The sequence below is a fragment of the Chionomys nivalis genome, chromosome 8 (assembly GCF_950005125.1).
Source record: "Chionomys nivalis chromosome 8, mChiNiv1.1, whole genome shotgun sequence".
Lineage (NCBI taxonomy): Eukaryota > Metazoa > Chordata > Mammalia > Rodentia > Cricetidae > Chionomys > Chionomys nivalis.
This window is the reverse complement of record NC_080093.1, coordinates 10,502,876-10,515,135: the sequence shown is the minus strand read 5'-3', so window position 1 is coordinate 10,515,135 and position 12,260 is coordinate 10,502,876. Positions and strand designations below refer to the sequence as shown.

The 12,260-nt window shown below is 40.2% G+C and overlaps 1 protein-coding gene across 6 annotated transcripts in view; it reads right to left on the bottom strand.

Annotated features, from left to right (window-relative positions):
• Sorcs1 (sortilin related VPS10 domain containing receptor 1) overlaps positions 1-12,260 on the bottom strand; it is a 499,209-nt gene that overhangs the window by 31,539 nt on the left and 455,410 nt on the right. For all 6 annotated transcript variants that reach the window (XR_009057571.1, XM_057777825.1, XM_057777826.1 and 3 more), the window contains exons 22-23: positions 7,517-7,629; positions 1,227-1,358 (exon numbers count right to left, since the gene is read on the bottom strand). Coding sequence is in view for 5 of the 6 variants with exons in the window: in XM_057777825.1 (XP_057633808.1) it covers positions 1,227-1,358; positions 7,517-7,629 (245 nt within the window). In the remaining variant the exon portion in view is untranslated. The remainder of the gene's footprint in view (positions 1-1,226; positions 1,359-7,516; positions 7,630-12,260) is intronic.

Below are 12,260 nucleotides of genomic sequence, written 5' to 3'. Positions count from 1 at the left end.
TGACAACTGTAAACGTGGGACTGCTGGTAGTGCTACTGGAAGGAAGACACAATCTTTAGAGCAGGATTAGCTTCAGACTAAATAGAATCCAGGGTTGCATAGCCATCCTTGCTTTCTGTGCACTGGCTCTATTCTCGCAGCAGTTTCTATGTGTCCACAAGAAGAGGAGAGACGAAGTAGTTTGATGACACTCTGGTTTGGTTCTGAACTGTATCCCTGGACCTTTAAATTAAATGAGTCTGTAAGCTCACTCCTTCCACTCCCTCAGTTATTTAAGTGACTGAGAAAAGCATCAACAGATCTTAACTAGAATGAAAACTACAGGTTATCAGTGGGAAGCCTATTTTAAGGAGTCTCAATACACAGCCTGGCCTTTCTTGTAAGGTAATTTTATCAATGCACTTTTCAATCAGGATAATAATATTCTCCATAAATAAATAACTAATTTCTCATGGGTTTTATTGGATGCTGGATTTACTTTGATTACAGTCTGGGACAGGCTAAAATATAATCAATTTCCTTAATCAATGTTTTGATCTCTAGCTTGGTATATTGCTTTTCCCTGAAATAGTTGAAGTACCTTTTTTCACTATAAACCCTCATAACTGATAATGATACTAGCTACTTTGTCATGATATATTCTTCCATTTTCTTACTGTTCTTGTTTGATTCTCCACATTGTGAAAGTCAATTCATTAATCATTCCACTTCCTCACTATCAACATTATTTCTTTCAAAAATGTCCTTCAGTATCCCAGTCTATTTAATAAACTGAAGAACTTAGTTTTCTTATTTCCAAATGGTTTTCTATCATAAAACAGCCATAAAAGTAATTGGTACACTTACTGAACATTTATTATATTGGCCAAGTACTTTCTTGTATTTTTTTCTTTAATCAAAACACAAATACCTATGGGATTGCTGTGACTTTTGCTAAATTATAAATACTAATTTATTGTCCTTATTTTCTTAATATCCATGAATATCAGTGACAAAACTACAAAACTGGCTCTACACCTGTGATCTCTTCACCAAAATGTAGACCTCCCTAAATCAGTACCAAATTCTAAGTGGCATGGCCATCAAAAAAGTTACCTGCTCTCAGATCTCTGATTAAATTGTCTACTGATGCTAAGGTTTAAACACAGACTCCAAGAGTCCTGTGAGAGCTATTGGGGTAGGAGATGATGCAGGGAGATCTTGGAAAGGTCTTCTGGGCAACTCACCTGCTCCAGGTCCTCTGTTGACCTTTTGTTTTCTCTATTTGCATCTTGGTAGGGCAAAACAAAGAGTTCAGCAGCGGTGGGTAAGCCAGGTAACACCGCCACCAGGATATGCTGGCTGGGAATCCCTGTGGCCTGTGGGAGAGACAGAGACTGGGTGAGTCCTATGGAGAATGGTGATAGAGACATGAGGATTAGACAGAAGCCGTAAGCCATACTGGAATGTGAGGAGTGGTGACTCAGGAACAGAGACATGGGCAGTGCGGACAGTAGAGGACAGGATGGGCATCATCGGGTCATCAGTTAGGCTCAAAGCCAGAATGTTAGATTCAGGCTCTACTCCACATTCATCACAGGGACTGTTTTATTAGTCATTTAGGCCTGTATGTATATTTCCTTAAGTAGTTTTTTTTTCATTTTTTTATTGATTTTATTGAGCTATACATTTGTCTCTGCTCCCTTCCCTGCCTTTCCTCTCTCCTTCAACCCTCTCCCAAGGTCCCCATGCTCCTAATTTACTCAGTAGATCTTGTCATTTTCTACTTCCCATGTAGATTAGATCCATGTATGTGTCTCTTTTAGGGTCCTCATTGTTGTCTAGGTTCTCTGTGTTTGTGGGTTTTAGGCTGGCTTTCTCTGTTTATGTTTAAAAACCACTTATGAGTGAGTACATATGATAATTATCTTTCTGGATCTGGGTTACCTTACTCAATACGATGCTTTCTAGATCCATCCATTTGCCTGCAAATTTCAAGATGCCATTATTTTTCTCTGCTGTGTAGTACTCCGTTGTTTAAAAGTACCACGTTTTTCTTATCCATTCTTATGTTGAAGGGCATTTAGGTTGTTTCCAGGTTCTGACTATGACAAAAAAAGCTGCTATGAATATAGTTGAGCTCATGTCGTTGTGGTATGATTGAGCATCCTTTGGGTATATACCCAAAAGTGGTATTGCTGGGTCTTGAGGAAGGTTGCTTCCTAATTTTCTGTGAAATCGCCATATCGATATCCAAATAGCTGTACCAGCTTGCACTCCCACCAGCAATGCAGGAGTGTTCCCTCTTGGAGTAAGTCTAACCAAACAAGTGGAAGATTTGTATGACAAGAACTTTAAATCTTTGAAGAAAGAAATTAAAGAACACACCAGAGAGTGGAAAGATCTCCCATGCTCTTGAGTGGGTATAATTAACATAGTAAAAATGGCAATCTTACCAAAAGCAATCTACAAGTTCAATGCAATGCCCATCAAAATTCTTTACAAACCTCGAAAAAATGGTACTCAACTTCATATGGAAAAGCAAAAAAAAACAGGATAGCCAAAACAATCCTGTACAATAAAAGAACTTCTGGAGGCATCATAATCCCTGACTTCAAACTCTACTACAGAGCTACAGTACTGAAAACAACCTGGTGTTTGCATAAAAACAGACAGGAGGACCAATGGAACCAAATTGAAGACCTGAATATTAATCTACACATGTATGAACACCTGATTTTTGACAAAGAAGCAAAAATATAAAATGGAAAAAAGAAAGCATATTTAACAAATGGTGCTGGCATAACAAGTAATGCTGACTTACTAACCTACGACTCTCAGTACATGAAGCACTTCTGCTGGAATTCAAATTCTTAAAGGGGATGAAATTGATCAACATATATTACATACCTATATGAAATAAAATGTCCCATTTATATAATTCATACATACTCATAGAAATTAAAATAAAGATAAAAAGTTCAAATAGCATTGAGAAGCTTATTCATTGTTTAATTATTTGGTCTCATACTGATAGCCTAGGGTTCACTCTGAGCCCATTCTCAAGATGGCTCTAGAATTAACTTTTCCTCTTGTGGCCACTCAAAATACTATGTTTATTTCACTAAGATTTTAATAGTCATATTAAAAGTAATTTCTTATTATCACTCCCATGTCTTCCTTTTGTATTTCTTTGACCCAAAGTAGGCTTTTGTCGAGTTATGTTAGTTTGGGACCATCACCCTTTCTCCTCCTAGATATACCCTCCTCTTTTTCTCCTGCTATGTGTGAGAATTTTACCTGTTGCCCTCTGCACGAATGATCTTTTCATTCCTGCATGTGGGTGTCCATCTACTGTTGATATCTCAAGTTGTCTGTTCAGGTCACCACCCTAGAGTTTGGCAATGGTATCCTCACCTCAAAGAGGCAGGTTACTTTGTTCTCATTTACCCCTACTATAGCACAACTCCAGCCATGTTCTCCTGTCTAACGTGCTTGCAATCTGTCCCATTGCTACTAAATCAACCAAGTGCTCAAGGATGTGTATAGAGTGCTTCTACTCTCCCTTTTCAAATCCATTACCCAGAGCTCACATGGGCTTTTCTTGTTCCAGCCAAATGCAATTCTGAACAATTTCTCCATGTTTTAGCATTTCCTGTAGGTATATTTGTGCATGCCAACAATGCTTCTTAGAATGTCTTATGTATTTTGCTGGGATGTTTCTACATATCTCCTATAAGCCATCGAAAGGGCTATGCATTTTAGTACATTTTTTCATGATTTCCAACTGTCGTGTTATTTCTTAACTGTTGTTTTATCCAAATTAGCAGTAAATCCAAGAGATTAGTACATTTTGATCTGCCTAGAAGTTGTGCTTATGCTGAGAAACTTAGCAAAGTTATATGCAGCTCCTCACCATAAGGCCTTGAAGCATGAGTATGCCCTACTATTCATATCGTGTGTGTGTGTGTGTGTGTGTGTGTGTGTGAAGGTATACTACAGGTTGGGGTCCTCTGGTAGCTGACTCAATGGCTCTAGCATGTTGAAGAAATCTTCTCTTTATTTCCTATGAGAATGGAGAAAATGGAGCAGGAGTGGGCAGCAGGAGCTGGGCTGTCATGAAGACCCAATGGGAGTCTCAAGAGGTCCCAGAAGCAGACAGACTGGCTCTTCAGAGATGTCTTAAAATGAGTGATAAATTACTCTATAGACTCATATTTACTTGACATTATCTACTCTAAGGAGTATTAGAATAAGGCAGCCCTCAGTACCACCCCAGCTAAGACAAGTCTCTCCCTGAATAGGAATCTATGTATCTGGGACTCAGGGCAGACAGAAAGTGCAGTAATGTCAAGAAGTAGCTGAAAGTCACCTGGGAAGGGTTTGGTAACACAGTGAGCTTTGATCTAACTGTGAGGTATATAAATATAACCTATCTTCTGTAATTCCTTTATCCTGATGCCACAATATAACTCTGGTTACAGCTGACGCCACACTGTTATATGGGCCTACAAAGTTTCAAACTCTGAGAATAAGTTCAAAGCATCTTCATTATATGCAAAAAAGAAAAGATCTACTGACAGAAATTCATTTAAAGATACCATTATGCTATGTCCATATCAAAAGCCAATTTGCTGAAGAAACGATAACCACTTTTTTATGGAGCTTTGTCACATAGCAACAGGATAAACTGTAAACAAGATAACTCAAGCTGTCCTTCTTGTTGGAGGAGCACAATTAATGAGGTCCCTTAGGAATTAAAGAAGTAGCCAAGTGTAATTACTGATCTCAAGGATGAGGGGAATAACTGGGACAAGAGAACGGATCAGTGGCCTCTTGGGGAAACTGAACAGCATTAATTATCCCTTATCTTTAGATCAATACCACCCTGTCCTGAGGGATGTTGATCCAACACAGTTGTTCTGCATCCAGTTGGCTATTACATGCAGCAGACTGGAAATATTAATGAGCAGTGTTTCTAGACCACTGGGAAGCTGGTTGGAAGGTAGATGTTCACGATTTCTGATTATGAACAGAAATTAGGTTCAGAAATCTCAGCATTATTGAGCTAATGCCTTGTTGATGAACTACTGGGCATGATCGCAGTTTCCAGGGAACCAAGGTGCTTAGAATATCAGAGACATTAAAGTCTGGGAAAGGGTTCATTGAAGGGGATAACCTATCTTGCTTGGATATCAGAAGAAAGAAATCAGTTGTGGTTCTGGTGACAGGAAACTCCAAGGACAGTAACCCTAATTTCTGTTGGGCCAGTGGTCTACCACTGAGCAACGCAAACAGAGGTGAGATGACAGTTACTTAGAGATAACATAGTTTTCCTTTCTACACCCAAATATTCCCTTTATCCTATTTCCTATTGTAAAAAGACTCAAGTACATTAGCACTGCATAGGCTTAAGGATCTACCTCTGAGGGTCTGACTTCAAACACTGACTTTTAATTACATGACCTTTGCCTCCTTGATGAAGTTCTTTACCCAAAGTAGAAATGAACAAAAAATAAATATCAGCTTAATTTTGCTACTAAGTATAGCTCAATAATATGAAACATCAAGAAAACCGAAGTGTTTTTAGTGTTAACTATTTATAAGTAAAGGCACAGGTAAGAAGTTAAATACTAACAGGCAGTATATGTGATTGCCTTCCTAATCAGAGGTTATCTGAGTGTCTTTGCTGCATCCTTGTTAACCATCAAGTATTGGGAGCAGAAAAGTACTGGCTCTTTGGGACCCTAGTCTATTTGGATGCACAGCTACCTAGGCCTGGATGTAGGGGGGAGGGCCTTGGACTTCCCACAGGGCAGGGTTCCCTGCCCTCTCTTAAGGAGGGAGGGGGAGAGAAGAGGGGGAATGGGGGAGCAGGAGGGGAATGGCAGGAGGGGAGGAAGTGTAAATTTTTTAATGGAAAAATAAAAATAAAAAAAAACAAATGATGTATTGGTATTTCCTATTGTGCTTAGAGCACATGATGGTGTATCTTGACTGTCAACTACATCTGCAATCAACTAAAACCCAGGCATCTAGGTGTTGCTTTGATCTGCTGCTTTGTCCCACTGAACTTCACTTCAGGCGAATGCCTGAGTAGGCATGGGGTCAATGGCACAGACTCGGTGGCCAGGCAGGATGCAGCAAGCTCAGTTTATTTTAGCCTTTACTCCCTCCACCTGACCCAGGGGAGGGGAAGCAGCAGCACTAGCATCAGGGTCTCTGGTGGCAGTTGGAGACTGGTTCAGGTTGTCTGTCTCATGTCACAGGAGCTGTTGCTGGATCTCTTGGCAGACTTAGGCTGGCTCAATCTGGGGAAGTTACAGACTGCATTCTCAGATAGCCAGTTTAGTCTGGTTCAGGCCAGCAAGGGCCTCTTGTTTCCCAGGCCCTTTGTGCCTAGGGAAATAACCCCCCACGGCTGGATAGAGCTGTGAGGATTTTTCTTGATTGGATCATTTGAGATGGGAAGAACCACTCTAAATTTTACCAGTTTAAGTTGGGAATATCTGCCATTTCTTCACCAGTGTTAGAACCTAGTTCTTTGGGATTCCAAGGTATTTTGAAGGCCAGGTGAAACAGTCAGTCTCATGGACTGAACGACTGTCAGATTTGGGGCTTTACTTTGGGAGACAACCACTGTTGGATTAGCTGGACCACAGCCTACAAGCCACTCTAATAATAATAAAAAAAACCTTTTAAATGTATTCATTCATTCTATCAGTTTTGTATGTCTCGAAATCATACTGTTTCTGATTTCCCATGTTTGGGCACTGCATTGACCAGATACCTTGCTGAGGAAGATGAAGCAGATAGGGGAAATTATGTTTAAGAAATATGTCTCCTTCAGTCTTCAGGAACCCTGTGCCCACTAAGGAATAATCCACATCACCTTGCTACTCTTCCAGAAAACTTAGAGGGATTCGAGGCTGGTTACATTGTAAGACCCCAGACATGAGAAACAGGACATTCACTTCAATTATGGAGTTTTGTCACTTATTTATTCGTGAGAGTCTGGGAGAGATATCGTAAATGCTTTTTCTACAAAATGAGGGCACTGATCAGCTTCTCTTGGGAAGGAAAAGAAATCTTTCAAAAGAATTAAGACACAGACATATGGGTAGGTATCCTGTACCATGTGCTCTTAGAGCTGTGTGGTGACAGATAAGGATCTGGAGCTTGTGGTTCTTTTATTAATTACACTCGCTCTTGAAGACACTTAGTATTCTCCTTGGTTATGCACAACCATTGGGTTTTCATTTACCAATGAAAAACTTACCCAATCCTGAACTCAGCTGTATGCATAACTGTCACAGACATCCATGTTCTTCTTGAAGAAGTAGCTTGATAGGGGCAAAGGTCATACGTTTCTGAAGGCTGCACTGACCCAATAATAAAGACAGGCATGCGTATGTGGATCACAAATATTAAGATACCAAACTGACATCTCCTCTGGGCTCCAGGTTCTGTTCTCCAGGAAGCCATTTGAGGACAGAGAAGGACTGTCTGACGGAGAGAAGGGAATACTCATACTCACTTCCACCAGAGACTTTTTGATGACTCGGCTGATGTCCCTCCTCCACTCGGGGATGTCAGGGTTGTAGTCATCCAAGTTTGGAGAAAAGGCCAAGCGAAGAGACCGGAATTCCTCTGTGAATAAAACAGTAAGTCCATTACTACAAGTTAAATAGCTCCACAAAGCAACCAAAACATTGTGTTTCCTACAAAGTCTTAAACACTCACCATATTTACCCTTCTAGAAGGCAAAGTCACTATCCTCTCCCTGTTATCTCTCTAACTGTAACTTTGCTAAACTGAAGCCATAGACTCTGGCCCATACCTAGCTCAGTAGCCTTTGCCTATTATCCCCAGCTCTAGGCTTTGATATCCTGGACATTAAATGAGCCAAGGTTCCTGGATACATGGCAATGTCATGATGCCAGAACATATTCATACCCTGTTCCTCTAACAGGAATGCCATTTATTCCAGTTCTTACCTATAAAAATATTCTAAAGCTATTGAAAGTTTTTCTTGACAGACCATTCATCTTCACCATTGATGCTTTAATTTCATTTTTTAAATGATACTACTGTATTGAGCATATGCTTCTATCATTTTATGAGGGAATAATAATTAAGGTATCAGTAGTTAAATTTATTTAAATACTCATTCTATTTTTAAGAGAGGGGTTGCTCATAAGTTTCAAAGAATGGCATTTCATGCCATTCCTAACATCAGGGATATTTTTATTTTCATTCCTCTGTAGACCCTGAGTTAGTCTTGATCCTCCAGGAAGTGGGATGGTGATTCAGCTGACAATGATATTTCTAGAGGGATTTTCTGGGAGGAAACTGAAGGGGCTCCTAGAAGAATGGAGAACATTTAGACAAAGGAATGCAGGACAAGAGTCAGCTTGTAGAGGAAGCCCTGTGTCCCAAGAAAGGGTCAACTTTAGCACTCTGTGACACTGTGTCATTAGCTGGCATCTGTCTCAAGAAAGTGACACTAAGTCCTCAGGCTGGTGTGAGCTTCAGAACACAGAGTCAGGGTGTGTTTTTATGCCTTCAATACTCCTACCTCAGTGTTGGGCACACAGAACATACAGAACACAGTACTGTCTCCCTGGATCTGCTAGTTGTTCCACACTACACTTAGGATAAATACATTTTCTTATCACAGTCTTTAATCCCACTACACATAGTGTACCCTACCTCTGCTACCTTGTGTCCTGCTGGGCTTCCTTGCCTGTGCACCTTGTACTGCTGGGCTGTGTGCGATGGCTTCTGCATCGTGCCATCCACTTTCCACAGCAGATGCTTCAACTTGCCACACATAACAGCATGCCTGACTTCCCCTAAAACCTCTCATTAGAGAGGCTTTCTGACCACCAAATAGAGAACATCCTCCTCTCCACTAATTGACTCCATCATCTGATAGTTCATGCCTTCTTTATATTCACTGGTATTGTGTGTGTGTGTGTGTGTTGTGTGTGTATGTGTTGTGTGTATGGTCAATGAGGACAGAGATTTTGTGCTTTTGACCTTGGGACTGTACTTAGCAACTTGTAGGCTTTTAAAGATCACGCATGGATCGTGTAATTTGTGGATGTGTATTCAATGTGTAAATGACTCCATTTCCATGAGGGTTTTGTTATTATTCATTTACTTATTTGACAATCGGTTCTTGTTTCAAGCATGTCCTTGTGCTTCGGTGGGGGCTAAGTGACTTCAGTGATGCCAATTATAATCTAGGAAGCATAAAAGCCCACTTGTGCATTTCCTAACAAAGCTAACGAGCTATCAAACACACACTTTGAAAACTCTTACATAATAAAATGTGTATTTATGAGAGTGGCTTTGTTCCAAAGATACGGTTTTCAAAGTTTGACTATTTTGTGAGTCACTGGCCACCCATGTGAACATCCCTGATTCATTTCTGGTGGAGAATAATTACAAGAATACAAATGTGCAGTGTGATAAATGGCAGCATTAAAGTGACGCCCACTGAGTTCTAACTTTACTCCGACGGCAGAGGTTGATGTCATTCTCACTTTCTCCTTACCTCTCATCACAGGGCAGTGACTTCATCTCTCTATAAAGAAAGCTGTCTAGCCTAGTGGAAGGACACAAACGGTGCAGCCTTCTCATTATCACTTAGCGCACGAACCAGCATGAGGTGAAGAGAGAATGGCTTAGAAATGTGCTTCCTAAGAATTCAAATACATGAAGAAGGACTGGAAAAAAATAAAATGCCAATTAAGTGGCATTTTTTTGAAGTGTTAAAGTAGATCAGTTCAATACATATGCCATCTGTAAAGGCAGACCTGTGCCCAAGAATGTTTGGGGAGAAAGAACACAAGTTAGAGGACCTTCCTTTTGGTCTGTTTGGTGGCCTTGGGCAGTCCAGTCTTCCCCAATCATGTCTCAATAGCTTGCCTCCTACTGTTCAACACAATGGTCCTTACTTTCCCTCTATCTTGCTAAGCTCTATGCAGGTATCCTCTGGGTGCACCTGCTGGCCTCTCTTAGGGTATTCAATCTAGAAAACTTGCAGCTGTCGATTCTATTTCTGTCAATTTACGAGGTAAATCCTGACTAATTTAGGAGCATATTTCCCTAGGACCATGGGGGAGATATTTCTTTGAAATATAGCCATAATCAGAAAAGACAGAGCTGTCCTCTTCCCACCTCTGCAGGAAGGTAGAGACTAAATTCCCTAAGTGACAGTAGTTCTTCAGGTGGTTTAGTCACAGTAATGACCCCATATACTTCCTAAGGCTCTCCAATACACATCCACCAGCTAACCCCGGGATTAAAAAACAAAACACTATTCCTTGTTTTCAGTTAAGTCCAAGGCTTCCTGTCTAACTCTGGTCAGTATAATGTTTATTTAAGAAGTCACAACGCATTAAAAGTTTCAAATTACTGGGCATATGCTATTGCAGGCACACCACTAAGGTTCAGTACTAGTACTTCCTTAACAAACTCACAAACAAATTTAAAAAAAGCATTTCAAACCATGTGTATGACTCACGGTATAACTTGTCTGATTAAAAATGAATGGAGGATAGCTAGAGCATGCCATCTGTTCTATTAATACTTTTAATGAAGAGATAGATGATCCCCCCACTGAATGTAGATATGTAGATAGATGGATGGATAGATAGATAGATAGATAGATAGATAGATAGATAGATAGATAGATAGTTGAGTGTGTGGTTAGGTGAATGGAATTATGGATGGATGGATGAATGGACGGATGGATGGATGGATGGATGGATGGATGGATGGATGGATGGATCATTGCCACTGTATGTAGACAGATGATAGGCAGATGGATAGATAGATGATCACTGAATGTATGCAGATAGGATAGATAGTTGGATAGATAGATAGATAGATAGATAGATAGATAGATAGATAGATAGATGCATAGATAGATGATCTCCTACTTCTACTTTTAGAAGATGACTTTACAGAGACTGAGCATAAGGGCCAAAGCATAGCAAGGGAAAACTTATGTGTAACTGACCCTTCTAGACACAGGATTTGTATGCTGTGTTTGTTCATTACACTTATGCCATGTTTTCTCATTTGTAAAGCAGGGATAATTATAGAATTTTCCTCTCAAGTCTGTTCACAGGATTTAATAAGGCAGTTCATATATCTCAAGTGCTAGGGACAGATGCTGGTGATTAGAACAGGCTTCATCAGTGTTAGCCTGTGTCACTGACACCATTGCTATTAATGGAACTGTCACAAAGTAGCAGAATGACTTTAAACCAGCAATTTCGCATGTCTGCCCACAATTCCCTAGCAGTAAATGATGGTTTGGATAAGAACAATACAGAGACCTTCTAGATTTAAGAATCTCTCGGAGATTCTAATAAGGAGGTCATGTATACACTTGACATGCAGGACAACTTGTGACATCCAAGAGTGAGAGGGATCCATCTAAGGAGGTGAAGAGCACCCATGGAAAGGATATGAGTCACATAGTTAGAGTCTTGTAGTTTTAATGTGAATGTCCTGCACGTGGTCATGTTTAAATACTTTGTCCTCAATTGGTAGCACTGTTCATACAGGTTACAAAACCTTTAGAACAGTGATTCTCAACCTTCCTAATGCAGCAACCCTTTAATAGAGTTCCTCTTGTTGTGGTAACCCCAATCCTAAAATTATTATTGTTACTACTTCATAACTGTATTTTTACTACTATTATGAATCATAATGTATTTGTGTCCATCCTCCAGTGGTCTTAGGTGATTTGATGGAACCCACTGTTTTAGGAGGTGAAACATCACTGGAGGGAATATGCCACTGTCTGTGGGTTTTGAGGATTTTATAGTCTGACTTTATCTCTGGTGCTTTCTGCTCTGCTTCCTGAATACGGATGTGATATTATCAGGCAGCTTTCCCAACTGCTGCTATGTCTTACGTGGCACAATGGACTCTATCCCTCTGGAAAGGTGAAACAGGACATTTTCAGGGTATTTTGGGACAGAAATAGAAAAAAAAAAAACTAATACAGAGGGCAATTTCAGACCATGGGCCCAGGGCTGGGGTGAAGCCTTATTCTAACCATCACCAGTGGGGGATACTTACAAATAGTACAATTATTTTCCTTACACTAGGGGTTCTGGAAATATTCAATTCATCCACAGAACATAGAAAGGAGACAGGTATGGAAATTGAATCAACAGCTCACCCCACTATGCATGCTGGCATGGTAGCCCTCTGGTTGGAAAATATCTATGTTTATTTCCTTTCACTGTCTAAGC